The sequence below is a fragment of the Lutjanus erythropterus genome, chromosome 20, assembly GCF_056507025.1.
Source record: "Lutjanus erythropterus isolate fLutEry1 chromosome 20, fLutEry1.hap2, whole genome shotgun sequence".
Lineage (NCBI taxonomy): Eukaryota > Metazoa > Chordata > Actinopteri > Lutjaniformes > Lutjanidae > Lutjanus > Lutjanus erythropterus.
Window position 1 is genome coordinate 27,664,080 of NC_139336.1, and position 26,747 is coordinate 27,690,826.

At 40.2% G+C, this 26,747-nt stretch overlaps 2 protein-coding genes across 2 annotated transcripts in view; both read right to left on the reverse strand.

Annotated features, from left to right (window-relative positions):
• Positions 1 to 81: 81 nt before the first annotated feature.
• Positions 82 to 7,297, reverse strand: sdad1 (SDA1 domain containing 1). The gene is made up of 22 exons (XM_084746383.1): positions 7,097 to 7,297; positions 6,877 to 6,981; positions 6,651 to 6,749; positions 6,143 to 6,253; positions 5,242 to 5,313; positions 5,033 to 5,133; positions 4,892 to 4,949; positions 4,723 to 4,797; positions 4,523 to 4,624; positions 4,361 to 4,430; positions 4,147 to 4,250; positions 3,554 to 3,611; positions 3,404 to 3,462; positions 3,236 to 3,312; positions 3,049 to 3,146; positions 2,854 to 2,930; positions 2,210 to 2,339; positions 1,993 to 2,084; positions 1,716 to 1,906; positions 1,482 to 1,566; positions 416 to 577; positions 82 to 301 (listed from the first exon to the last, which is right to left on the reverse strand). The coding sequence occupies exons 1-22, from the start codon at positions 7,184 to 7,186 to the stop codon at positions 254 to 256; spliced, it is 2,064 nt and encodes a 687-aa protein (XP_084602509.1). The 5' UTR covers positions 7,187 to 7,297; the 3' UTR covers positions 82 to 253.
• A 1,699-nt stretch (positions 7,298 to 8,996) lies between these two features.
• Positions 8,997 to 26,747, reverse strand: part of ptpn13 (protein tyrosine phosphatase non-receptor type 13) — a 52,387-nt gene continuing 34,636 nt past the window's right edge. Inside the window, exons 18-48 of the mRNA XM_084745320.1 lie at positions 26,222 to 26,328; positions 24,753 to 24,806; positions 24,062 to 24,151; positions 23,786 to 23,893; positions 23,502 to 23,633; positions 22,677 to 23,161; positions 21,421 to 21,552; positions 19,475 to 19,568; positions 19,252 to 19,337; positions 18,986 to 19,154; positions 17,957 to 18,171; positions 17,770 to 17,868; positions 17,293 to 17,675; positions 17,046 to 17,202; positions 16,773 to 16,928; positions 15,807 to 15,978; positions 15,443 to 15,653; positions 15,204 to 15,289; positions 14,789 to 14,850; positions 14,099 to 14,254; positions 13,847 to 14,012; positions 13,605 to 13,694; positions 13,418 to 13,524; positions 13,275 to 13,330; positions 13,090 to 13,187; positions 12,456 to 12,604; positions 12,280 to 12,370; positions 11,806 to 12,143; positions 11,259 to 11,474; positions 11,100 to 11,162; positions 8,997 to 10,345 (exon numbers count right to left, since the gene is read on the reverse strand). Of these exons, the coding sequence (XP_084601446.1) occupies positions 10,268 to 10,345; positions 11,100 to 11,162; positions 11,259 to 11,474; positions 11,806 to 12,143; positions 12,280 to 12,370; positions 12,456 to 12,604; positions 13,090 to 13,187; positions 13,275 to 13,330; positions 13,418 to 13,524; positions 13,605 to 13,694; positions 13,847 to 14,012; positions 14,099 to 14,254; positions 14,789 to 14,850; positions 15,204 to 15,289; positions 15,443 to 15,653; positions 15,807 to 15,978; positions 16,773 to 16,928; positions 17,046 to 17,202; positions 17,293 to 17,675; positions 17,770 to 17,868; positions 17,957 to 18,171; positions 18,986 to 19,154; positions 19,252 to 19,337; positions 19,475 to 19,568; positions 21,421 to 21,552; positions 22,677 to 23,161; positions 23,502 to 23,633; positions 23,786 to 23,893; positions 24,062 to 24,151; positions 24,753 to 24,806; positions 26,222 to 26,328 (4,606 nt within the window). The 3' untranslated portion in view covers positions 8,997 to 10,267. The remainder of the gene's footprint in view (positions 10,346 to 11,099; positions 11,163 to 11,258; positions 11,475 to 11,805; positions 12,144 to 12,279; positions 12,371 to 12,455; positions 12,605 to 13,089; positions 13,188 to 13,274; positions 13,331 to 13,417; positions 13,525 to 13,604; positions 13,695 to 13,846; positions 14,013 to 14,098; positions 14,255 to 14,788; positions 14,851 to 15,203; positions 15,290 to 15,442; positions 15,654 to 15,806; positions 15,979 to 16,772; positions 16,929 to 17,045; positions 17,203 to 17,292; positions 17,676 to 17,769; positions 17,869 to 17,956; positions 18,172 to 18,985; positions 19,155 to 19,251; positions 19,338 to 19,474; positions 19,569 to 21,420; positions 21,553 to 22,676; positions 23,162 to 23,501; positions 23,634 to 23,785; positions 23,894 to 24,061; positions 24,152 to 24,752; positions 24,807 to 26,221; positions 26,329 to 26,747) is intronic.

The window sequence follows — 26,747 nt, forward strand, 5'->3', positions numbered from 1 at the left end:
ATACCTGGATGAATATATTTAAGATTGCAGAGATACAAAATATAACGAAGGGACCTTTGAAACAATGAAACTTTCACACACTTATGAAAGAATGTTTATTTCAGAACAGTGTGGATGTATGCATTTCATCATCTGAAAATAATACATTAATAAATTGACCAAATTTTACAGGCTGCTTGAAAGATGTACAATATTATTAGACAATCAAAGATCAGGTTCATGGTGGCCAAATATAACATTAGGTCCAGGTGTCCTACTTGTGCTGCTTCCTCTTCTTCAGGAGTGCATCTCGTAGAGCAATCTGGATGAGAAACGCAACATATTTTCAGTTGCAGTGCAAAGACTGTTTTTTACTGTTATTTGTATGCATCCACAGTCAAATACAGCAGCTTTCACTGTGACAGGTGTGACTCACCTGTTTCTCTCTGAAGGAGCGTTTGCCTTTCGTTCTGACGTTCTGACTGTGTCTCATCATCATGAAGTTCTTCGTCCTCCTCTTCTCCTTGTTGCTGGTGCTGGCGTGTGGGTTCAGCTTGGTCCTCTTCTTGACAAACTCCTTCCGGTCGGTCCGTCCCGCCTAGAAAACCAAACGCATCATTACAGCCGAAATGCAGCCTGGGAACCAGGCAAACCTGCGAGCTCACGTTTCATTTGAGCTGGCAGATTTGCAAATTACTCTGGCAAATCTATGGAGTCATAGGAGTGCCATAAAAATGTTTTAAAAAATATAAAGATGAATACATAAAACAATAAGTAAATAAAAATGTGGAAATATAAAAACAAGTAAGAAAAATATAAAATAAAAATTAAGCATTTGCATTTATTGTCACATTTATATCTATATATACAATTCTATTTTTGTGTATGTGTATATATAATAATATATTTTGTTATTCCTGCATACAAATTATTACATTTATTTATTGTTTAATATAATATCGTTGATTTATTTTTAGCCTTTTATTTTTCCGTTTTCCTTTTTAGTAGGACAAGAATAAGGAACAGTAGAAAGGCAAAACAGAGAAAAAAACAGGAAAAATAAAGGGATAAAAATAAATAAATGGCATTATATGAGAATAAATTTAAAAAAAATATATCCAGAAAAAAATATGAAATACAACCCTGATTCCAAAAAAGCTGAGACACTGAATAAAACATAAATAAAACAGAATCTGATAATTTGCTAACAATTTTAAAGGTTTTAAAACTAATCTGTTTCCAGCCTGAAAAAGCCTTGAATGTGAATATTTGCTCATTTTCTAAGTCTCTAATGACAGTAAATGACAACAGATACAAATGATTAATTGAAAAATAATTGGCAGGCGAAAATATGATGGAAATAATTAAGTTAGTTTCAGCCTTACTGTCACAATATAACTGCACATGAATGACTTTCCAGAGTCAACAGTTAAGGAACCGTGATTTCACTGGACCAGTAACTACGAAGAGCTCAAATCACCACAGTCAGCAAAAACTTTTACCATTGCTGTTGCCAGACGTGTTTCCTTGTCTGCTTTTGGTTTCTTATGGAGTTTCTCAATATTCCTCAATGTCAGCAGCTCCCCTCTGAAAAAAACAAACAAATTAAAAATACAAAAACTGAGTATGATCACCTGTTTTTAATCAGAAAACTAAAAACACCACAGAGATTAAAGCCTGAATCAAGGAATGCGAGACCTGAGAGTTACACGTAAATGATGCTACAACTTTCTAACCTGCTGTCTTCCTCGTCGTCGCTGTCCACAGTCTTCCTCTTCTGGCCCTTGCCCGGTGCAGCGTTGACCTCCTTGGCCATCTGGGCCAGTCGGATCTTCTTGAAGTCATCTTGAGTGAGGAGCCTGCTCGCACTGACCGCCGCCGCCTTGGCTTTCCTCTCCTCGACGGGCATGCTCTGCAGCTTCTCCGCCTGGCAAGAACACAGAGGGCTCTTACACTAAAACAATACATTATTAACCATCAGCGGTTTAATGAGATGTGCAATTTCATTCTCACCACTTCTCCTGTGTCTTCGTCAGACGAGTGGTGAACGTCCACCCACTCCCCATCTTCATCATCATCACTGATGCTGGCACTCTCCCAACCATCTGAGGTGCAATATGAAAAATATGCACATTACCCTGATACTGATCAAATAGAGCGCAACTGAGAGCGAAACTGGGCTCTATTTTACAGATCAAGTCAACCACTGTAATCCAATCTAGCTGCTCACCTTCGTCCTCCTCTCCCTCTTTGTTCTCCATCTCCACCTCCAGGACTTCGGCTCCAGGGATGTAGTCCTTAGCCTCAAGTTCTCCATAGTCTTTGATCTTGGCTTCTGCTGATGCCTCTGTGGGTCTCCCCTGGACAACAAGTGACAGGTTTACAGTTACATGCACCTGCTTTCTGTTTCAAGCTCGCAGGACCATGCCAAAAAAAAACCCCAAAAAACTGTACAGTGAGGGATTATAACTCTGGGTTGCACCAACAAGGATAATATTTAACTTTAAATGGTGTTGCACCAAACTTTAAAGCTAAAAAAAATAAAGAAAGATTGAAATTTAAACCTCTGCTTAAGCCACTTAACTGTGATCTAGTATTAATTTAACACTTGGACTTGGACTTGGATTAAATTAATCTTTGTTGATACAACTGAGTATAATTTGTGCATTTTTAAGAAGCACACATCCAGACAGAAATCTTCTGATGCTCCACAAAAAATATCAGCACAGCACAAAGGAGAAAAGTTTGCACACTGTTAGACTCTGAACGAATATTTAAATTGAATTAATATATTTATAAATGACTGAAAATAAACTTGCTGTTGTTGTATGTAAGGACACTGTTTGTATGCGGTGTCTTTTTCAGTTGGCTCACCCTGTCCTTCTTGTGCAACATCTGTGGGTTAAGACTCCTGAACAGCTGGATCAGTCCTCTGGCAGACATCATCACATCTGAGGGCAAATACAGACAAAAAGATGTTTTTTTTTGTGAGTGAACATTTGTGCATACATCGTCTGTAATTATTGCATTTAGAACTGTGACATGAAAAGCGGACTGGCAGTCGCTCACTCTTGTCTTTGTGGGTCTTGTACTGGGTCAGGTCCTGCAGCAGGTCCTCAGTGATGGCGAGCGGACAGCGGGCTGCGACTTCCTTGATGGCGTTGATACTAGAGTACAAAAAAAGGGATCAGATTTACTATAACACTGTAAAATAATAATGGTAGTCTTTAACTTCAACCAGGAAGTTGAAACTTACCCCACAGTCATGACCTCGCCAGAGTTTCTGTCTGTCACAAAGTTGTTGGCGATGGTCATGATTACAGGTTCAATGATCTGCGCAGGTGAGAATGTAGGAAAAGGTTTACAATGAAATCCCCTACATGAAGTCCGGACTCACAGAGTGAATGCGTAGATCTTACTGTACCTCTGGTGGGACGAGTTGATGAGAAGCTTGAGCAGCACACAGGAGAATCTTTGTCACCTCTGAAAAAGACAACAGTTCGTTTCAAATGAGTCTCGTCCACAGAGGTTAAATTTAGGTTTTTAGATTTACTGAACTGTGAGTTATTTTTACCTCTTTGATGCGGCTGTAAAAACCTCTGGATGAAGGGATAAAAATTGAAGAGGAAGAGCTGGAAAAGAACAGAGTATTTATTGTACCCACTATAAAACATCTCAGTCATACCTCATTTATGCTTTTATTAAATTTAAGAAAAGTCATGATTCTCATAACCCAGGCACAGCAAGAAGTGTTTAGATGTTGTTAATGACCAAAACTACATATGAAAATTGGTCTAAAGTGACTCCTTTCACATAAAAGTAGTCAAATGAGTTATTGTTAAAGGGTGAGTGCATTATTTTTGATCATTTTTGAGGTTTTGGATCATTCTGTGTCCTCCTAGTGGTGTTCCTTCTGTATTTAAACACAAACATTCAAATTAATGATCTATGTTTTAGTGTTTAAATGCTTTTAAAAAAAAAGTCACTAAGGGGATAATGCCTTCTCCCAGACCCCCCGACCCAGAATTAACATTAATTCTGTATACTTTTTTATATGTGTGTGGGACAAAATAATTACCTCACAAGCAGTATATGGTATAAGGTCAGTTCATCTGCCATCACTCTAAAAACGTGTGCAAACGATCTAACGAGAGCCTCGTCTCTCACCTCGTGGATTCCAACCAGTCTGGATATGAGGTCCATCATCATGATCTTCACCTCGAAGCGCTCTTTAGAGTCTTCCAGCTGCTTCAAGAGTTTCTCTGAAAAATCTTAACAAAAATAGACATTTGATGGTTTATACTTCTATAAATAGTAGCACAATCAACCGTAGACATATTCTTCGTGCTGCAGTTGTTCAGAAGAAGACAGGTGAGTCTACCTTGAGGATCATGAATGAGGTGAATTGCTGAGAAATTGAAGACTTCCGCTTTCTTCTTTTTCTTGTGTTTCTGTCCAAAGAGTAAAAACAATGAACTCAGTTAATTTTAAAACAAATATAATAATATGAGTCACAGCTCTGCAGCAGTTACAGCAGCGGCACCTTGAGGACTTTCATCGCCTTTTCCAGCTTCTTCTTGTTTTTGGTGGTTTTCTTGCCAGTGGAGAATCGAACCTTCAGGTCTCGGACTGAAGGTCCCTCCGCCTGAAATATGAGACTCATTCTTAACAAAAACAGCAGAACAAATCAACACAGTTTTATATCTTACATGTGCAGTATACAAAGAAATCTCTTGCACTTGCCTCTGATTCTGAATCACTCTCGTTTTTCTCATCTTCGTCTTTGCCCAGGAAGAATTTAAGACCTGCAACAAGGATCTGAACAGAGAGAGAAGCAGGTGAGGATGTAGAGGGCTGCCACTTATACAACATAGTAAGTAAGACGTTGCTTTCAGTGAGAAAATAAACGTACCTTTGTCACCTTGGAGAAGCACGCTGTTGTAATGACATTAACTGTTTTGGCATCATTCCTGTGACACAAAGACAATCAGGTTAAAACAGTGCGTAAAAAAATCACTTATTTCATAAAGTTCAGCGTAAAAATCAAACCCACCAAATGTTCCTTTTGTAAAGCTCCACCATCACATCTAAAGAGATCTTTGCCGCGATGGGATTACTGTCTCTCAGCATGGTGTACATGAAGTTCTGTAACGTCTGAAACACACGACAGTATGACACAGAAGAAAGCAGAGCAGTGACTGACTCAAGCTGCTGTTTCACACAATATCACACACAGTCAAACATGTGAGTGTGTGTACTTACTGTGTTGACTTTGTTGTTTTTGTGCTTCGCATTGATGTTTTTGATGTCTGTTACTATGTGTGTGTAGAGTGTCTGTGGAGAGAAAAAAAAAGTTTAATTCTAGAGGAAAAAAAATCAGCAAAAGACTCAATATACGAGCGCAGAAAACCATACAACACTAGAAAAGCATTTAGCCTTTTTTTAGACAAATTACACAAATAGATTCCTCTCTCCTTAGACCTGAAAGGCCTCTATTGAACTCTACTGAAATACTGTAATACTCTCCAGTAAGTTCGTGGCAAATGTAAATACTATCTTTCGTTTTTAGTTTTTGATCTTTTGGCATATTTCCTGACAACAAGTGAAAAGCCACTGGAACAAATCCAAGAGCAATACCATCAATCATTCACCGGGCAAGTATGTGCTTAAAATTTGGACGTTGTTTTTGATCAGTTCTCTTGTTTGAATTTGCACCACCTCTCAGCTGCCAATCAAATCACTGCCCATTGCTCTTGGCTGCCATGCCTGCGACCAGTCGACCACAGCAAGACGAATGGCCATGTCATCTGAGAAAAATGCCTTTTAGTGCAAGAAAGCAAACATCTTTTTGCTTATGAAGTCAGAAAGGGGCTCAAAGATTACTGTACAGTGCTAGGCTTGTTTGTTTATTAGAAACGCTCCAAGTCAAATCAGAGGAAATGTACAGGTAAGTTAATGTAATTGCAATCTGTCATATGAAATACAGTTGTGAGGTTTAGGCTACCTGGTTTAAATTTGTTAGAAAAGTACTAAAATGTAATAAACTGAATTACTTTGATGAAGAAATTAAAATATTTCACAGGGGAACTAGTAATCCGTAACTTCAAAAGTAACCAACACTGCCAAGGAAGACATGCAGCTGTAGATATTCAAGGGCTCAGACCTTTCTGAGAAGTTTGTCGTGACATCGCAGCAGCTCAAAGAAGAGCTCCAGGAGGCCAGAGGGGTCGATCAGGTCTTTATTCCTCAGGAGAATCAGCGCTTTGCAGAAGGTCTGACACAGACAGGACAACACACAAAAACAGTTCAGTGATCAGAGAAAGGTCATGTCCCATGTGTCGCAACTATTATCAATAAGGATGGGTATCGAGAACTGGTGCTTAAACAGAACCATGTCCTGACTGCTCAGTACCAAAAGACTGATAAGATCCTGGACAAACAATACAATTATTGGTATCTAAATAAATGCAATAACTCTGAAAACAATTTAACTTGTTATTTCAGTAAAAATAAATAAATGAAATAACTGTTGAGTATTTCCATGACAAGTCATTTGCACCAAATTATGATAAGTAGTAGTATTAACAAGAGTACCGCAAGTACCGCAGTATCAGTATTGATATCAATAAAATCGTAACGATACCCATCCCTTATGATCAAGATGCTCTCACCATTCTCAGGTCTGGCTCCAGGACTGTGTGGTAACTCAATAATAACTCAGACAGCTCTTGTGGAAAGCTAGACAGGTGCTGCAGGTAGCAGTGACCAACCTGGGGGACAAGAAAAACTTTAACTACACAACACAAAGGAGGTAGGAAAGTACTTCACATGGCTGATACGGCGCATACACAGGCTCAGCGGTGGATACTAGCATAAACACAGCCTACAATACACTACCTGAGCCAGAAACATGACCAGCTCTGCCAGCTCCTTGTTGGGTTTGTCAGGCTGCAGTTTGAAGATCTGAACATTGGACTGGTAGTGTCGATACTGCTGCAGAAACTGTTCAAGACACAACAACAACCACGGCTGATTCACAACTGCAATACACAGAAAGCTCTCCTATGAGTAAAAAACTAAGCTAAAAACTTTAGCACTGTTAGCTAACAACACTCACCTCCTCTACGTAAGACTGCGGGTCTCTTTTTATGAGATTCTGCAGTTGAGGCAAATTGTTCGGGAGTTTGTTGTTTTGTCGCCCGGACATGGTTCAAGATGTTTCTGTGAGTATGTCGTGAAATAAAAATGGAAAACAGCTGCTTTTACAAGGCAAGCGTGGCAACAGTGTAGGCTGCCATTTAACTAGCAGCGGAAAGTCCTTACGTCACGTCCGGCGACGGCACAGTCACTTCCGCTTTTATTAAAGGAGACGTGCTTAATTTTTATTTTGTTTTATTTACCATAGTAAATTTTATGTTTCATTTTATTAAATAAGACGTATCTTTTTTTCTTGATCAAATTAATTTTGCATTACATTTTACTGCGTATTTATTAAGACGCAATTTCTTTTTGTAGTTTATTTTTTTATTGATCAAATTTCATTTTACATTACACTTTGTTAAAAGAGACGTGTTTTGTTTTTGATTCTGCGTTAAGTTGTGATTTAATTTTAGAAAACACATGTAGGCACATTAACAGTTTGTACAGAAAAAAACAAAAGATTCTGGTGCAGTGATAAAATAAATCACAGATTGTTTCCATTGTTTCCATTGTTTCCATTTCCATGATGGGAGACTTTGGCCAATCAGAGGTCAGTAAGGTACCTGATTGTGTCTCATTCCCACTTGACAACCTGGGACTGACAGTGCATCCATGTACTCCTTGGATGGTTCCAGTTTCAGAGATGGGAAGTCATTATTCCGACTTTGGTGTGTTCATGTGCTTTTATGTCATAAAGTGGAAACAACATGGATACAACTTAGAATATGCAGACCGGGACAAAATAGGGTCTGGGGGCCAGATGCAGCCCACTAGAAGGTACCATGTGGCCCAAAAGCTCAAAATCAATATCATTTTTCTTACTTACTCATCTTTATTTAAATTGTTATTGGGTTTTTATTCTGAAAGAGGTAAGTGCTGTGTTTAATGGTAATGATACTGAGCTGTATCTCTTATATTAGACTCTAATTTTACTCACTCAATAGTGTTGCATTCATTTTAAGTTCTGGATGCTGCCATCAAAAATAATTATCCCACAATTCATCATAAGTTAATTCAGAGAGTGTATCCAACAGTAGAAGTGCATTATTGTGTTACCCAGCTATTAACTCACAGGCTGTGTGCCACTGTGCCCTATACAGAACACTTCTGACTATTTCATTATTAGAGGTGCAGCCATTATTAGGACCTTATATCACATTTGTGTCTGGCCCATGGCAGTCTGATCAATTTCTCATGTGGTCCCCCATGAAAAATAAATGCCCACCACTGGATTAGAGGGTACTATGGGTAAAGTAGGGGACTTGTTAACAGTGTAAATGATAATAAATGACATTTCTAATTAATCTGTGCGCAGCTACTAACCATTCTAACTTTATACTGTATCACAAATTATGTGACTAAAAGAAATGATATGCAGTATGTGAATTCATAAAAAGTTATCAACCAAACATATGACATCAACAGGCAACAACTCTGTCACAAAATTTTCTGACTTTTCATGTTGCTGTTCCAACTTGAGGTGGCATTCACATGAATTTTCCCAGTCGGGAAGTCATTTTTTCCATTATTCCAACACCACATGAATGCACAATCATCTATCTTTCTCAACAATCAACTATCTTTCTCCAGAATCACTTCCTGCCTCTCTAACTTGTGATCTCATCCGTTCTCTGCTTCCATAGAAAGGAACTTTTCATAAGAGAAAGATTTTTATGATTCTCTTCACTATAATTGTCTGAGATTAAATTGTTTTGGCAGAAGTGTAGATGCTTTTCTTTCATGGTGAATTCTGCAGAATTTTGCATTGCAGTGAGTCAGAAAGCAAACCAGGCCTGCAAAAGAAAATGGCTACCACAGTGAGCAATATAAGCTTTATTGTTTAAATGGGAAGCTTATCAGCCGTTGAGGCCCAAAACTATAATTAAAGATCTTCCAGAATTATTTTACAGTGATGTGATAATGAATTTTGGCACCACATGGTGGTGAAACTAGAAAAAGACAACATATCTGTCAACAACAGCTACTGCCGTCTGCTTTTCCTCATTTGTAGATTATTACATTGTTCCATCAGATAGCTCAGGGGTCTGCATTCATTCAGGGCGATTGTTTAAAGAGAACATACATGGAAAAGACAGTAACATGTGCTCCTGTAAAATATGCAAACAGACAATCAAAATACAAATACATAAGGCTCCAATGTTCGATCTTTGTACAGACTTTTTGATTCAATTCTACGATCACTTTTGAGGCAACATTAAAAGCTTTGTTACTCCAGTATTGTGCAGTAACCTATGTAGTGTATATGAAGTCCTCTTCAAGTCATCAACCCTTAAACAGGTGCACAAGATGTAGCTTCTCTTCCACAGACTTTTCAGTGGTTTTGTTAGTCAGAAACCTTGGAAAAGCCGCTTCTGTAAATGAACTTCGCAATGTGTTGGCAACCTTTTTACACAGCATGAACGCAAACAGTAAGGCTGACAAAGTTTGTCATTTAAAAGTATCCTAAAAGGTAAAGTACTAAAATGACAAAGTCAAGAAAAATATTTCTGATTTTCAAAACAAAGGAAACTTCCCTCTACATAACATTTAAAAAGTATCCAGTTTAATTTTCAGGAGATGAATATGTACACTTTTAATTTCATCATTTACCCTCAGGCAGTGAGCAATTACTGTATAATAAGATTTACAAAGCAAATACTGACATAGTATTCTGTCAAGGCATGTTCCAGCATCAAAATAGGATTCAAAATACACAAGTACAATTTTGTTCCACATAAAATACGATGTCATTGATCATCACTTTCATAATTATTTTAAAATATCCAAGAATCTGGAGAAAAAAAAAAAAACATAAGTGTTCTCTTGTAGGTGACAATAAGAAATACAATCAGCAGTTCTCGTAAATGCATTGAAAGGGAGTAGCAGCCAAAGAGAGAGAACTCAAAAAGCAAACATAAAAATATAGACTTCTTTAAAAGGATTTACTCTCAAGAGAACTGAATATTTTAAGGCATTTTAAAAAATATGGTAGTGTAATTTGGCAATTTCTGCCTGTGTCAACTCGCCTCCATTTTTGTTTTGCTTTTGTGAAACAGTCACCCAGCCTCTACATGATATGTGGTTTCTACTATCCTGAGATGTTTTCTTCTGCTTGAAGGCATCTGAGGACGTAGAGGATCACTTGATAGCAGAAAATGTACTGGTCCTGGAAGAACGAAGGTAAGCTGTGTCAGAAACGTGAAGCAAAGAGGTGCAGAATCAAAACAGTAAAGAGATGAAGTGATAGTTCGGATTTGACAAGTGGGGTTGTATGCATTATCTTATCTTATGGTGGGCAGCACACCCCCAGTTTGGAGAAGCAGCAGGAGTACTGGTGTGGGAAGCTAAGAAATGTACTGTACAAAATACCACGGAACACATTATTATTATCAAGCACAAAAAAATGATGGGAAAACCAAACAGCAATTTGACCTTGCAGAACACAGGAGTTGCTGCTCTGCCGCTGCCTAAATGTGTTAGTTTGTTTGAGTTACTGTGTGACTTCTGTGATGGTTTGGATTCACTGAAGTCGCACAACAACACAAGCAAGCTAAAAGATCGAAGCAGCGGTAGATCAGCAAAGTCCATGTTCTGCCAGGTAAAACTATTTTGGAGTTAGGTTTGGAGAGAGCAATATTTGGCTCATATAACTGCAGTTTTTTAGCGCACACTTATATTGATATTGATTTTTTAAGGGCTAAAATATGTTTTTTGCTGACTCTGTTCACAGCACAATATTTCTCAGCTTCCTACACCGGTACTCCCACTGCTTCTCCAAACTGGGGTGCGTGCTGTAGGTAATACACTAACTGTGGATGAGTACCTCATACAACCCCACCTCAAAAAAATCCAAACTATCCCTTTAACATCACATTTAAGAACTGAGCTACTTAACATTAAAAGAGAACATTAAAACTCACCTCTGTCTGGACCATTCCCTGTCTCTGAAGTCTCATGTTCCTTACAACATCTGAAATATCAAACTGCAAGAAAATGTGTATTAGATTGTGATCATACTGAACAAATAAGAAAAAGAATAGAAGCTTCATTATAAACAAGGTATAAGATTGTCTACTTACATCAGCATCTTTACTGATGAGACCCAGAACCACGTCTATGCAGATGAGGGTCCCTGATCGACCGATTCCTGCACTGCAGTGTGTGATTATGGGTCCTGATCGATGAACGTGTCTCATGTAGGAGATAAACGTGAGCAGCTGCTCGGGCTGTGAGGGCGTTCCGTGGTCGGGCCATCCCGTGTAGTTCAGGTGTGTCACACGATGGATTTCATTGGTCTGAGGAGGGAGACACTCTTACATTAATGAGTCTATTAAGTCATAGTTTGGATTTTTTGTAGTGGGTTTATATGATGTACTCATCGACAGTCAGTGTATTACCTACAGTGGATGGTGGTCAACCCCAGTTTGGAGAAGCAGAGAGGAGGACCAGTGGAAGAAGATATCTGGCTTACATAATGGCAGTTTCCACCATGACCGCCATCGACAGCAGCTAATCACTGACTATGGATGAATACCTCACACAACACCACTTCAAAAAATCTGAAATATCCCTTTAAGTTTTAAATTAACATGAGAAAATGAGCGTGGAATCTCTACACAAACTAACCTGGACATCTTTGACCTCGATGAGTCGGATGACAAAGTTGTCAAGATACTGGTCTTTGATCAGCGTGATCTGTAACCTGTCGTCCACCATCTCTGCTGTCCTCGGCGTGTCCGGCCAGTACCGCTGACATTTCACTTTCCCTCCCTCGACTTCCTGCGTCATCATGGCGATCACGTTGGACTTCTGCTCCCAGACCATTTGCCAAAAGTCTCCCAGAGTGGTGGGTAAGGGACCCTGACAGGCGATGTACATGTAGTTCTCATCCTTCACTGACATCTTGATGAAGTTGGCATTGATGTAGCCGCCGTCTTTGCCAAGCACCACTCGAGTTGTGTCAACTAGGAGAGATGAGGACAAAAAACATCATTTGAATCCAACTACAGATTTAGTAACATTTATTAAAAAAAGGCTTCAGGTTTCCTGTTATAATTCACTGTGCAAAATATGGACTGACACATTTGTGACTTTTCTTACATGGAACAATATTCTTGTAGCGATTTTTCTTCTTGTTCTCCTTCGTCTGACCTATTAAACAGTCATCCAGAGGCTGCAGATTCTGAAGATTCTGCCAGGAGGGAAAACAGATGTTCATAAAAATGTAATGAACTGCGCCGAGTTCCCAGGCCTTGAAATTCAAAGTAGATTCTTACCTCGAACTCCTGCAGCGGGACTTTCTGCTCCAGAAGCCCCCTCATCATGCGGACCACGGTGTTGAGCTTTGGACCCGTGTACTGGCCGTCTGGGACGACTTTGACCAGGGGCAAAGAGGTCAGCTCATCTTCTGTGATGATTGGTCCATCTGGGGGAAGACAGAATTAACGGGTAAAAAAACATTTCTGCAGTGGATTAATATCTCAAAATAATGAGAAACTTTCACAAAATAATGACTGAGTATCTTAAAAGTAAAAATAATGAGAAACCTTCTCTAAATAAAGACTTAGTACTTAACTCATTATTTGGAAAGTTTCTCTTTATAATGACTTACAGGATCTTTTTTTTCCCCTCATCACACTGGCAGAAAAGGGCGTATTTATTTGTCAGTTAAGAAAGTGTGAATAAAATGAGGAACCTGAAATTTTGCACCTACCTGACCTTACAGACACTGATGCTAAGAAGGAAAAAATGGACTGGCCTGGACTGGTTTGGAATAACATTTTCCTGACCTGTTCCTTCCTCTCTACTCAATACTAATTACGTAATCAAATCTAGATCATGTGTCATTTTACGTTGTCGTAGAGAATTAACATCTTTAGAGTCAAATTTCAAACGCGAAGTCGGTCTTACCGTCTCTTGATTTGGAATTCATGTTTTCAATTGGCAGTTCATCGCTTCCCCATGTGATTTCATCTTCCTCCGGCTGACCGGCACTCATCTGCAGATAGCTGTTGATTCGGAAACATTGACGGTGAAACGTGAGGAAGAGAAGAAGAGCTGCGAATGTATTCACTGTCCTGAGAAGAAAATCTTACTTTTCATTCCTTGGATCGTCGACGCTCTCCTCTTGCCATTCCACTTTCCGGGAACTCTGTTATGGGAAAAATTATGAACAAAACAGTATTATATCAGGCAGAGCCCTCATATAGTTTCATTAAGTCTGATGTGAAATCTGCACCTCAGGGGAATCTTCAGGTAAAGAAGAACCATCACAGTCCGTGTCCTCTGAAAGCTCTGCGCTGTTCTCCGTTTCTCTTTTCTGTTCTAATGGACCATCATCATAATCTGTGAAACATGGAGATGAAGTCTAGTTTATCAAGTTTATAACTGTATAACTGCATTTATTCTAGCCTGTATTTTATTACCTATTGGTGGTATTTGAGGAAAGCCACCAGATTTCAAATCATCGTGAAGATTCCGCAGCTTAGTTTTCGCTCCACTGTCCTCACTCAGATCTGAAAACAACATGAAGGGGAGTGTTAAAAAATCAAATACTAATACTAGACACAATTTATTTTTAAATACAAAAGAATCAGATATTTGTAAATGATTAAAACAGGAAAAAGAATATAAAAGCATAGATAGACCATGTTTTCTTTGCTTGTACCTGTGTTTCCATTGCACTTGTCAGAGTTGATGGGCAGGTAGGCCAGGTATGTGTTTGGGTTCTGGTCTGCCGGTCTGGACACTATCAGATGTACCAGGCCTTTAGCTTTACGGATGGTGGTGACAGCTTTGGCGTGGGACACGCCTGTCATCAGTTCGTCGTTTACCTGCAAGAGAAAAGACAGTCACAATCAAAACCTTTAAGAGCAGGCTCAGAACATCCAGAGGAGTCAAACAGCCAAACGTGACTCACTTTCAGCAGCCTGTCCCCCACTTGCAGCTGGCCTGAGGACTCCGCGATCCCTCCTGGTGTGATGGACTTGACGAAGATCCCCCGCTCCCCTCCGATCACAGAAAAACCCAGACCTCCTGTGTGCGGCTTCTCCAGATCCAGCTTAATGATCTCCTCCTGCGCGTTCAACAAACAAACGTGTAATCATCTTTAATTTGAGATTAATTTTTGATAGCAGCAATCAGATTTTTAATTCAAGAGATTTATTTGTCACATGCAGATTTGTGGACGTACAACAGTAATGAAAAGAGATTGCAACCATGCAGGCAGAAATCCTGAATAAGAAAAATTAAAAATAAAATTACATGCAGGGCAAAGTGGAGGAATATCAATATAAAAAATAATATAAACATATATACAGGGGAAAATAACTAAATATCACAGACACTCTTGTGTACATTATAAAATTAAGGTAAGAAAATGCAACAATTAAGCGATACATGGCAAGTTAAAGAGGTACTAAAATATTATTGTGAATAACATACAACAATATTTGTATAATATATGGTTATCTTGCTCATCACTGTAACCATTTACCATTAACACACACAAACATTTTTACAGCTGTATGTCTGAAATTTATGATAAATGCAACAGTACAAGTTTTTTTTCAAGCACATCAATGGAATATAGAAAATAAAAATTATTTACCTCTAAAGGACAAAGTGCTGCAAGACGCTCTGCATCTCTTGGATCTTCTCCTTTAAGGAACCCTTAAACCAACAAAAAAAAAATGTTGCCATTATATGCAAAACAATGGAAACAATAAAATTTTCTTTATCTTGAACTAAGTGTGGGAAGCGCTGCCAAACTGTTGATTTTCTCACTAGAATTAGTGACCTTTCAGACGCCCTTACCAAATTTCTAAAAGGTGACTGGCGACAAAATTTGTGACTTATTCAGACCATCCTATAGCTTGTAAATATGTAAATAGTTCGCTAAGCTTCTCTCATGATTTCTCTCTAGATTTATGGATTAGATGTTTCTATATTTGTGAGTTTGTAAATAATTAAATAGTTCATTTGATCTTCTTTTGGATCTAGTGCTAGCTACTTTAAAACCGTACCATTCATGCTGGATGAAACCTTGGGGCTGATGTTGTTGTTAAGGAAAGAGACACTTTTCTGCCCAGGGAAAACCGGCTTTCCATCCCTTTGAGTCGGAGAAAAAAGAAGAAAAATAAGGTTTTTGAAATGATGCTACATATAGTAACTTGAGCTAAAAATAACCTTTTGTAATGACATTGAAATCAAAAAGCCACATCAACTAAACATGAAAAACAGATGTCATTATTTGTAAGACTACCTCGTGGCTTTGAGAGTGAGGTCATTGAGGGAGAGCTCCAGCAGTCTGGTGTTCTCGCTGAGCGTCAGGTCCTGGGTGGGAGCACCGTTGATGTAGTGAATTAGATCAAGTGGTTTCAGGGTGCCCACCTCAGAGGCCACTGAACCAGGCGTGATCTCTTTCACAAACAAGACACCGTACACACTGTCACTGCCACCGTCTAGGACCAAACCTGGTGATAAAACAAGGAGCAACACCATTTAGATTTGACTAAAAGTACTTATTTTTGCATCAGTTTGCAAGACCTATGAACAGAAGATATGCAGTGTTTGAACTTCAGATGTGCCAGGGATGTTTTATCTTGTTAATGAGGGCTGGTTCTCACCCAGTGGTTCTTGGCTGCCCTTAAAGCAAATGTCAGGCAGCAGGTGGGCTTCTATTGGGGGCTTTGGAGCCTCCAGGACCCTCCCTACGACCAAGTCAACCACGCGGGGGGCTGCGCGCACAAGGTTAACCACCTCTGTGTGGCCCATATTGCTCACATCTGTGTTGTTCACCTGGAGATAGAAAATAAACGATTGAGACGTTTTGAAATTAAAAGAAAAGTTTGACCATTTCGGAAACAGTTATTTGCTTTCTTGTGGAGAGTCGGATGAGAAAATGGATATCAGTCTCCTACTGTGCACTAAAACAGGTGATTAGCTTAGCTTAGCATAAAGACAGGAAGCAGGTGTAAGAAGCTAGCCTGGCTCTGTCCAAAGTTTAAAAATATCTGCCTACCAACACTTCTAAAGTTTTCTAATTAGCACCCCGCTTTTCATTTGTTTAAGCCAAACACTAAACTCTGGACAAACAGGCCAGAAGTTTACCGCTGCTTCCAATCTTTATGCTAAGCTAAGCTAATCAGCTAATCAGAGGAGTCACTGCAGTCACTGAAGAGACACACTGCCAATAACATAATAAAAAGAAGAGGGGAGAGAAAGAAGAGTGAAAGAAATAAAGGGGAAGACATGAGTAGAGAGGGCAAGAAAATGTGAGAGAAGACAGCAAGTCAGAAGATGGGAGAAGAAAGGTTGAAAAAAGGAAAAGTTGGAGAGAGAAAAGAGGACAAGGCCTCACTGATGGTTAAAGTTACTTTAACGATTCAAGTCATTTAATTGTCAATGAACATACAGTTAAATTTTCTATTAAATACAAGTTAAAAAATATGGCTGTGTATTTTGTTAATTGTAGGTTTTAGAAAAAAAAAAAAAATGGAACCAGCCAAAATTGGTGCATCTCATCAGCAACATGGGCTGAAACACAGGCTGTAGGCTGTGACCAGAGTAAGGGATTAAGGATGAATTCGTACCATAATCATTCGGTCCCCGGGCCTGAGCCTTCCGTCTCCTTTGGCTGGATCCTGGACGATGTCATGGATGTAGCATCCGTGATCATTACCTTTGGTGAGGGTGAAGCCCAGGCTGCCTTTTTCTGACTTCACCAAGGAGACCTTAAGCTCGACTTCCTAACAACAGAGAGGAATCTCAGTTACAGGAATCTGAGTAAATCTTTAAAAATTAAAATCCAGTGATACCCCTTAATAAGTCGGACTTTTCGGATCACTAACTTCCTCTGTCCTTACCGGGACAAATTCCATATCCTGTCCATTGCCAGACAAAGTGAGGTTTAAGGGCAGAGGCAGCGGAGGAGGCAGAGGATCTGGGCTTGGGGCAGTAGGGGAGGACACCATAGGTATGGAGGGTGACTCTAAATCAGCTGTCATGGGGGATGAAGGACCCCTGTCCAAACAACAAAGACAAAAGTATGAGATATCAGAGTATAAAATTAATTCAGATCATACAAGCGTTATTTTAACATCGACCAAGTACCTCTTGCTGAGGTCTGACCTCGTCATGGACAGGTTGGGGGAATAGAAAGCTGATTGGATGGTGTCGTCCAGCTGACTGGTGCTGTCGTACTGTCCAAGCCCCAGGTTGCTGCTGGGGGTGTGGTACACACTCCGCTCCCAAGCTTGCCTGCTCTGCTCCACAGCACTCGGGCTGAAGGCTTCTTCCACCTCTGCATCCCCGTCAGTGCTGTCGCTGTAGCTATTGTGTCGGCCAGGAGTTTTTTTCAGCAGCCTCTCCAGGGCGTCCTCCACGGTGCCCTGATTCCTCTTGCCTTGCGTAGCCAGAGGAGATGTTGCCCTGCCAAAAGTCAGGCTGGACTCTGGCTGGGTCACCAGCTCCTTTCGGGGTGACGGCATTGGTGTCTGGAAATAAATAAGTACAAATTAGGTTTCCAGCAATTACTGGCATTTTTCTACACAGCAGTCAGAGACACAATACCCTTATTTACTGGCTCACCAAAGCTGAAGTGTCCATTTCAGGAAGAACCCCATGTTCAGGTCTACAGAGGAGCAACGTCACCTCCTGTCCTGTTCCTCGCAAGGCTGATATCACCTCCTGTATGGACACACCATTCCACATAAATAATGCTTTCAAACACCTTGATTTCCAGGTGTGAGTGCAGCAGGAGAGGTATCCTACTTACATGTTGCGAGAGTCCTTTGAGGGACGTTTGATTGACCCGCATGATGACGTCTCCCACGTTGATGCGACCGCTCTCTGCAGCCGGTTGGCCAGGAAACAGCTTTTTAACCCGTACCATGCTGGAGCCATGGGGTTCATCTGGGATGTTCTCCTCTCGACTAAAACTGAAACCCAGCCCCGATGTGTTCTTCAGCAGACACACCTCGAACACGTTATCTGTGGGGACAAAGACATGCATCTACAGTGAACTCCTGGACATTTTTTTATTTGCTTGTCATGTGACAAACTGGCAACCTGGCCAGGGTATACCAAGTCTTTTGGACAGGAAGCACTTTGTTGTTGATGACTGTCTTTAACTATAATGCCTTAGCTGTTGTGGTTGTATTTGTTTGACTTTTGCCACAGACACAAATACAATTGCCAAAAAGATAATAAACCAAACCTCCACAGATTAAGAGGGTATGGATGGAGGATGGATGGACAAATGGTGGGATGGACTTGTGATGAAAGACATGTCTGTGGTGGATTTTGTATTGAAAATGGTACAAACGTACATCATTTTTCAGAAAGGGTGCTCTACATTTATCATCATCATCTGGACAGCCACATGAAAAGAGCTAAATTTCCCCTTCTAATAAAACAAAAGCATCTAGTTCTAGGAAAGCAACATCCGCTCCAGCTAATAAGCTCTAAATTTGTAGCAATGTGCCACTAATAAATTGTACACACATGTCCATTTTCTTTCAAATTAGATTACCAACAGCAAGATACTTTGTTTAGAGCAGAGAGAACACAGTGTCTTAGTGTATCACTGCTGACAAACGTATGACCTCAATGATGAATGTTTTCCTGCTTAATTTGAGTACTATCTGTGTAGACTGCAAACATTTATACAGCCTGGACTGTCAGCTGTTTTGCAACCAAAATAATAAAAAAAAACCCACACACCTGAAAACAGGTGCATAATGTACAGAAAAGATTAACTGACACATCAGGGTGCTGCTTCATGTTTTGGTTATTGTCGCCTCACCTGGTGTAACAAAGCTGTACTCTGGTCTTTCTTTGACCTCGAGCGGCTGCTCTTTGTTCTTGGTCTGGTCTCGGTCGCTGCCAGCACATGGTGGAGTGCTCTGAGGTGTGAGGGGAGCATGGACACTGTCTGCTGGTGGGTGACCCTTCTCCAGCAACAAATGCACCATCTGAGGGAGAAAAGCGATTCACTTAGCGTTAGTGGCCAGCTGGGTGGCAACTAAACAGCCTGTCAGCGTGGCGCTTGTGGTAAATGTCATCCCTCACCTGCCCAGTGTCTCTGAGAGCCTCCACAGCCTGCTGATGAGTGGCTCCCTCCAGACTTCTTCCATTGACGGCCACCACACGATCACCTGATCAGTGGACAGACGGGGGTTAAAAAACAAAGATTCTAGACTTATAAAGACAGACACTTCTGTTACAATAATTACAATTAAACTTATAAAAAAGTCTTTTGTTTTGTTTTGACATTATTTTTAACATGGCTTACCTTTCTGTATCCTTCCATCAAGCTCAGCGGCTCCTTTTGGTATGATGGCTTTCACATAGATGCCTCCATGGCGAACAGTTGTGTTGACGCCCCCCTAAGAAATGAACAAACCTCTTAAGTCTCATCAGCCGGAGAGAAAAGAGTTCATTGTGTACTTTTATATGGGGGTTGATGGCAGGTGTTGACGATATTTTTTCCATTTCCAGTGTTAATTGTTAGATGATAAATGCTTTGTCTTTACTCTGGGTTCAGAAATATAATTTTGGTAGGTTATGCGTATAAAAAAATATCAACCAAAGTTCACAAGAGAAGCATTTGAAGGCAAAACATTCAAGACCAAAGTTTCCCTCAAGCAAGTAAGAATTAGCTACCTGTTGAATTCATGCTCCAAACAAACAGGGGGCAGCATATCACCAGAGTAACTAACAGCTAAACATAGCTGCCATTAGCCAGTTGGCTCAGTTAGTCCTGCAGCTTGCGGTCCTATTGGCCAACTTTGAATGGACTGGGAGCTCAGAGTACCAGGGGAGTGTTGGTGTTTAGACTTCTAGTGGGGAGGAGAAGGTTTTCAGTCCTTGGGCAGGGAAGACCCAGTGGGGCATGGGGTGGGAATGAACACCAGAAATGGAGCCAAGCGACCAGGCGACAGACCGGCTCAGAAGCCAGACTGGAACTAAACCCACCCTCCACGAATGATGGAGGCCAGTTTGAAAGTAGGCAATACAGCACCGAGGTGATTCACAGCAGCTCTTACCAAGTCTTTGACTCTGGGGATGACAAAGACACGGCAGGCCCGGAGAGGAGAGGCGTGAAACTAGAGTCTATTCTATCAGACTGTCGCCTCTTGAGATACAGTCTTATTATGAAACAGGAAAAACCGGGGGTAGCTGGCTAGCATGCTAACTTCAGTAGCTACCCCTGTAACACTACACATAAAAGTCTTTGACATAATATCAAAATTGTCATTTCTTGATGATAATTTTAGCAAATTTCTGAATGTTTTAAAACATTTAGTTTTACATTTTGGCCCTTTAATACCATGGTTTGTGACCTTTTTCACTCTAACAGTTTATCCTTGAAATATTTTTGTCATGACAGAGACTAGTACATCCTTAGAATAACATTTTTCAAACATGTAGAACCAGCAGCCTCATACCACGAACCTTAACACTCGCTTTTCACCTTGTTGTGTCCCAGTAATTTTATTCATATTTAAATTAGCTGCTTTGGTTGAAGTTTGAAATTATTCCTAATGCAAGTTAGACAGAGCATTTATCATGTCACAATTATGAATTAGTTGAAAATGAAAAAAAAAAACTTAATCGTGATGTTACTGGAAACATTACCAAGAGGTTAAATATAAATGATCAGAGATGATGTGAATTTCTACTCAGTGCCCATTTGGTTATGATGGTCTTGATGATGGGTTTCTTGTTAAGATGAATTTCATGGTTATCTCAGTGTTCGTATTACTCATACAACATAACACTCAATCATTCTGAACACAGATATTTGAAAGCAACCCTGGTCTGAAGGCACACAGTCCAGTGATTTGTTATTGAGTGTTATTGTGGAGTAAATGAATCCATGCTAATCAATAAGGTGTTCAAAATCCCCTTACAGAGAAATTATATTAGTGGCACTCCAGTGAGTCATGTAAGGAAGCCATAAGAAAGCACACTAACCAGTCCTGTTTTTAATAGTTCCTATTGTGAAGGTACTAAAGATGCCACGTGACTTCATTTTAAAAAATAAAATCCTTATTGATTAAAAAAAAAGTCAGCATGCAAAATGAATCAGGTGGACAATAATCCCACAAGAACTTCCAGATCAGACAACATTCAGCGTTAGGAAAGCAAAACAAACCAAGCAACATATAAACCCCAAACGGACAACAGTGACAAGATGAGGGGGGGAAAGGGGGCAAAACAAAAGAGGGTGAAAACCTTGCCGAACAGTACCGTGACACTTATGCCCAGGCTGCTGTCTTTTTTGGACAGCTCAACGTCAAATAGTTCTCCTGGATGGAGACTATTGACCCCTGGGGCATTACCATTTAAATTTTCCGTGATGTTTTCCTGCAAACAGAGAACAGGGTATTAAGTTGAATTATCACAAGCTGGAACATGCAGAGAGAAAAAATGGGATGAAGGCAGACAGAGTGAGGGAGCTGAAGTAGGCAGCACGGAAAGGAAAATCACATTCAGGGACGGACATGCAGTGAACACGTAACAAACTGCCTTGCATTGACATTGTAAGTGCAATGACAGGCAAAGGTTATATACGACAGGCGGTTAGTTTTGCCAAGCATCTGACAGATAATGCTTGTAATGCTTGTTTGAAGAAGAACCATTCTTATCCTGTTAAGTTTATATTTGCTCCACTGGGATAAAAAACCTTTTGTGAGTTTTGATTCACAGATTTGAGTGGACAACTACTATTAATTGCTGTTTTAATATAAGTAGACTCCAACTTTGAAATAATTTGCAAATGACAACTCTTTTCTAAGGTTTTGTTTATGTCCTTCCTATGTTTCCTGCTCAGTGGTCCAAACTGTTGTAGAGCAGGCACATGTCCATGCTTCCTTTTGGTTGAAAACAAGAGCTCCAAGTGCCAGTGCTAAATTGAAAACACAGTGGCACCAGACCTAAAAGCTCCTGTGTCACATTTTGCTTGTCAAACATTAAAAAAACCCTCTTCTCTTTCTTTACCTCCCAAAGAGCAAAAGGACAGTAAAAGAAGAAATCTGTGGCTTCAGGCCAGGATGAATTGTAAACTGTGGGATCCAGCTGGCCAGTCATATGTCTGTGGCAGATGCTTGTGCCTTTAGATTAAAGTGAGTCAGAAAAGCATCTTAGTGATGTTAGAACTAGAGTTTTTAATGTAAAAAATATGACCTTTCCATAAAACATCTACTTTTAGAATGGAGTTCAGTTTAACAGCCTGTCCGCCAGGAGCAGAGTATACTTCAACATGAATAATTCACATAAAATTGAACTGACCTACCTTCAAATAATAAACTTTGTAAACAGCATGAAGTAACGTAGGAAGGGGAGCTAAAACTGACCCATCTTCTACTTCTCTTGGCTTGTAATTACCATCCGCCCTCTGCACACACCCCCCCCCCCAACTTACGATAAAATCTGTGTCCTTAACTATGGAGGATGATCAATAAAAGCAAAAATAAAGCCGAAGTCCACACCTTTTTGACCTTGAGTTTCTCTTGACTACTGGAGTAAGTCTCTTCATCCATGTCTGAATCCCCCCAGTCAGAATGCTCGGAAACTTTGGGAGCTTCTGTCACTTTGGGCTTTCTAGTTTTGGGTGGCAGAGCTGGTGGTGGAGGATCCGAGCCCACACTGGGATCTGGCCTATGATGTTGGGCAGTGGATAAAGCAGCAGCAGCAGCTGTAGCCCTTTCTAGGTACTGTTGAACTCCATTAGGAGGGGGCTGGCTGATTTTAGCACTGCTGCTCGCCCTTGAGTCCTGAGAACTGACGCTGGTGTGCTGGTGGACAGGGGAGGAGGTGGAAGACGGCGAGCCAGCGCTGTTGAGAGGAGGGGTGGGGCTTCCTGTTCCCACCTGCTCCTCTGAGGAGGTGTCAAAGTCAAGCTCTCGTCTCTGGACAGAGGTAAGTGCCTTCAGTGCAGGCTTGGCTGGGTAGGGAACATAACCTGAAGAAGATTCTGTCAAAACAAGGAAGTAGAAGACCAGTAATGTTGATCTACAAGACTAGAAATAAGAGAAAACACCGATAAGCAGGTCTGGGTCAATCTAATCTAAATACTTCAAAATCAAACACTGAAAATGTTGAACTGTATATTAAAAAATGGACACAGTTACAAAAATTTGATGACCCAAATAGTCATTTTTCTTTTTAAACATGTCAAAACATTCTCGATGCAAATAAAATTAATTTTTGTAGTTTTTTCTCCAGCCAGACCAACTACAAAGCAAAGCATGTGTAAAATGGAACAAAAAACAAAAATCTACACAAATCAATAATCAGACTCCTGTTTTTTTTACCTTTGTAGAGCCTCTCTTTGGGTTGTGACACCACCAGAGTAACATCATCAGGAGCATTTTGGAGGATATCTACGGTGCTGGCATGAGAGAGTCCCTGCAAGCCCACATCATTTACTGAAATCAGCCGGTCACCTGCAACAACATTAAAGCTGTTACACACATGGAAGACACCCAGGTGTGGCAAGACAGAGGAACCACTAACCATTATCACAACAGACAACAACAAAAAATAACAATCCACCAACATCAGAGGAAGGAGTGGAAAAAAAACAACACTTGCTTACCAGGTTTGAGGCAGCCGTTGACATCAGCTGGACCCCCAGGAGTGATGGAGCTAATGATTGTGCCGAGATCCATACGACCAGAGTTCTCCCCTCCCACAACCTGGAACCCTGGAGAACACACACAAGCGCAAAACACATTTAAACACAAAACACCAGGGGAATACAAACGCCTTAAAGACATTTATAATACTTGTCAACTCTGACAGCTGAGAGGTGGCAGCCGAGACGGTGTGAAATTGAGTTGTTATTTTAGGAAAATGCGTATATAAACCTTACCCAGGCCATATTTCACATCTTTCTTCAGGTTTACAGTTGTGATTTCTCTCTCCGGAGATGGTAAGGCACTGAGCTTCTTCCTCAGTGAGTCTGTGCAGCGAGGACAAGGACACATCATGGTATTTGTTTCATTTATTAGAATATACTGTACACGCACATGGTGTTAGCGCTGACATTTCTGTGGTAATTTTGGTAAATGAATTTCAGAGGATAAACACAGTAGGCCACTCTGAGAGCATTAGTATATCTACACTGAAATTATTAATCAGACTGGGCAGGCATACAGTGTTACTGAGGGGCCCCTACTTTAGGGCTGTTGGCTAATGGGCCTAAAAAGACGGGTTAAGCTTGGATGAAAGGGAAGGTCATGAGTTCAGTGCCAAGCATGAAGCTATTAAATGGTGGGACTGGAGCCAGTTCCACAGGCAGGCAGGCAGGCAGGCAGCACTGAGAGGACACAGACTCAATTCTGCATTATATAATTCTGATTTAGAACACAGACTTTTTTTGGTTTGTATATCCGTACTAGGTTGTGTCATGGTGAGCATATGGTTCGACAGATTGAAGAGGAGGATTAGTTACAAAATGAGTGATAGCGGAGAGTGGTTGGACATTTCCTGCACCGTCACGTTATACTGTGTACAAAGCTTGGAAATCTGGTATCTATGTATGTAGAAATGTCTATGCATACCATTAACAGAGGCTGGTGTTGAAGGTGGTCCAGAGGAGCTGTGCATACTGACACCTGGGAACAAGACACAAGAGATCAGCTTTGTACCTTATACAAAATAAACATCTTGTATGGCTCTCTGCACATTTATAGGAAATAAAGGAAAATGTTATAGATACATGTCCTGTCATCAATAAATAATGGACACATGCAAAAGCTTCTTGCACGATCAGACCATTATATGTATACAATATGTTATGTAAACCTAATAAACGGAAAATAAACTTTGACACAGCCACAAGGGAGATTATCAGCACATAAATGTATAAAACACAACATTTGTTGCAGTTATTATGACTTCATCCCTTTCCTCAGCACAGGCCAACAAAAGAAACTGGTTTTATGTCAAGTTGCTCTTCCCTTGTTTTTTCCATGCCTTTGTGCTGGAACAGGAAGAAAAAGAAAGAAAAACCTAGATTACTCTACATCCTACCAGTATTCAAGCCAAGAACTGACACGAACAATGAGTATTAATTACTTTTTTTCACATAAATGAAAAGTATTTTACTTTGTGCATTTTCACAACAGCCATCTGAAGATTTGTGAGCAGATGAAATTGAGAATGAGTTTCATTTTTTTGTTTAGCTGTCCTGTCTACCAGGACGAAAGTGATCCGCACAATGTCTTTCATTTACGTGTATTTCTTTTGCCAGGATGATGAAAAACGTGAGTTGGGCTTCAAGAAGGAAGAAGGAAACCTTTTTTGTAGCAGATTTTATTTATTTATTTATTTAGCTCTTTCAGCCTCACAACAACAGAGATATATAAGTTATAAAAAAAGATAAATAAGGAATAGCTAGGCAATACAATAAAAAAGAATATAGATAGTAACAACTCTAATAAAAGTATGTGAGAACTGGGTGCATCAATAAAGTAAGTTAAATTACAGTGTCCATGTATATAGGTTAAAAAATATTTAGTACTGTGCAAAAACAGTTTTCATATGTTTAGGTGGTAGAATAAAAATAGAGAAGGTAAAATATTTTGTTCAAAACTGGGCTGTAAAATAATCTGAAAATTGTATTAAAAGGAAAAGCAGTAAAATGTTTGACCAGTGCAACTGGTACTTTTGGTGTCTTGTAAAGCCACGAGGATTGGTCACTTTCTGTGCATGATAGGAAAATAGATAAAATTCAATTATGCATTGAAGACAACACCTGACTGTTCCCCCTGTAGGAAGGCTGCACACCGTACTGCACAGCAGCTAACACTTTATATCAAATATGCAAAGCATCAAAGGTAAAATGTGCCACTTCTTTTGTTATCTCATGGAGCTGCACAGGCATCCTCTCTTAACTGCTGGTACAACAGAAAAACTATTCTAGAGCTGCTGCAATTACATAGGTTTATATGAGCATAGATGCACATTGTCCAGTAGTTTTATGCATTACCAGAGTGCCACATCATCCTCCGCAGGTAAGCATCCTTACCTACTACATATGCTTGGCCAGAGTCCTCTATGGAAGAAGAGTCAGATTCCTTTTTGGATCTGCTGTGACTCCAGGCTGGGCTGCTGTGGGTCACCGTGCCAAATGATCTGAGAAGCAGAAGTGGAGAAGAATTTAGCCTGAGGAGTCAACTTTCCTCAGCAAAAGAGGATCGAAAAGGAGGCTGAGTGTAAAAAAAAAAAAAAAAAAGCCTGACTCTCACTTTCATTCTCACTAACTACAAATCTTTATGTGCATTAAGTTTGTTTATGCAAACACAATCCTCAATTTAAATTCAGACAGCTAACATGAGAGGGAGCAACTTGCACAAAAACAGGTTTGGTACAAATTAAAATAGGAACACATACACAAACACACACTGGTTGGCACCATCTCACAAAAACACAAACACAGACACAAGGGCGCATGTGCACCCACACACACGCACGCACACACACACACACACACAGACCCCCAGAGGGTTAATTAGAGGCTGGAGGTAGAGCTGTGTGTGTCTCTGTGGTGTTAG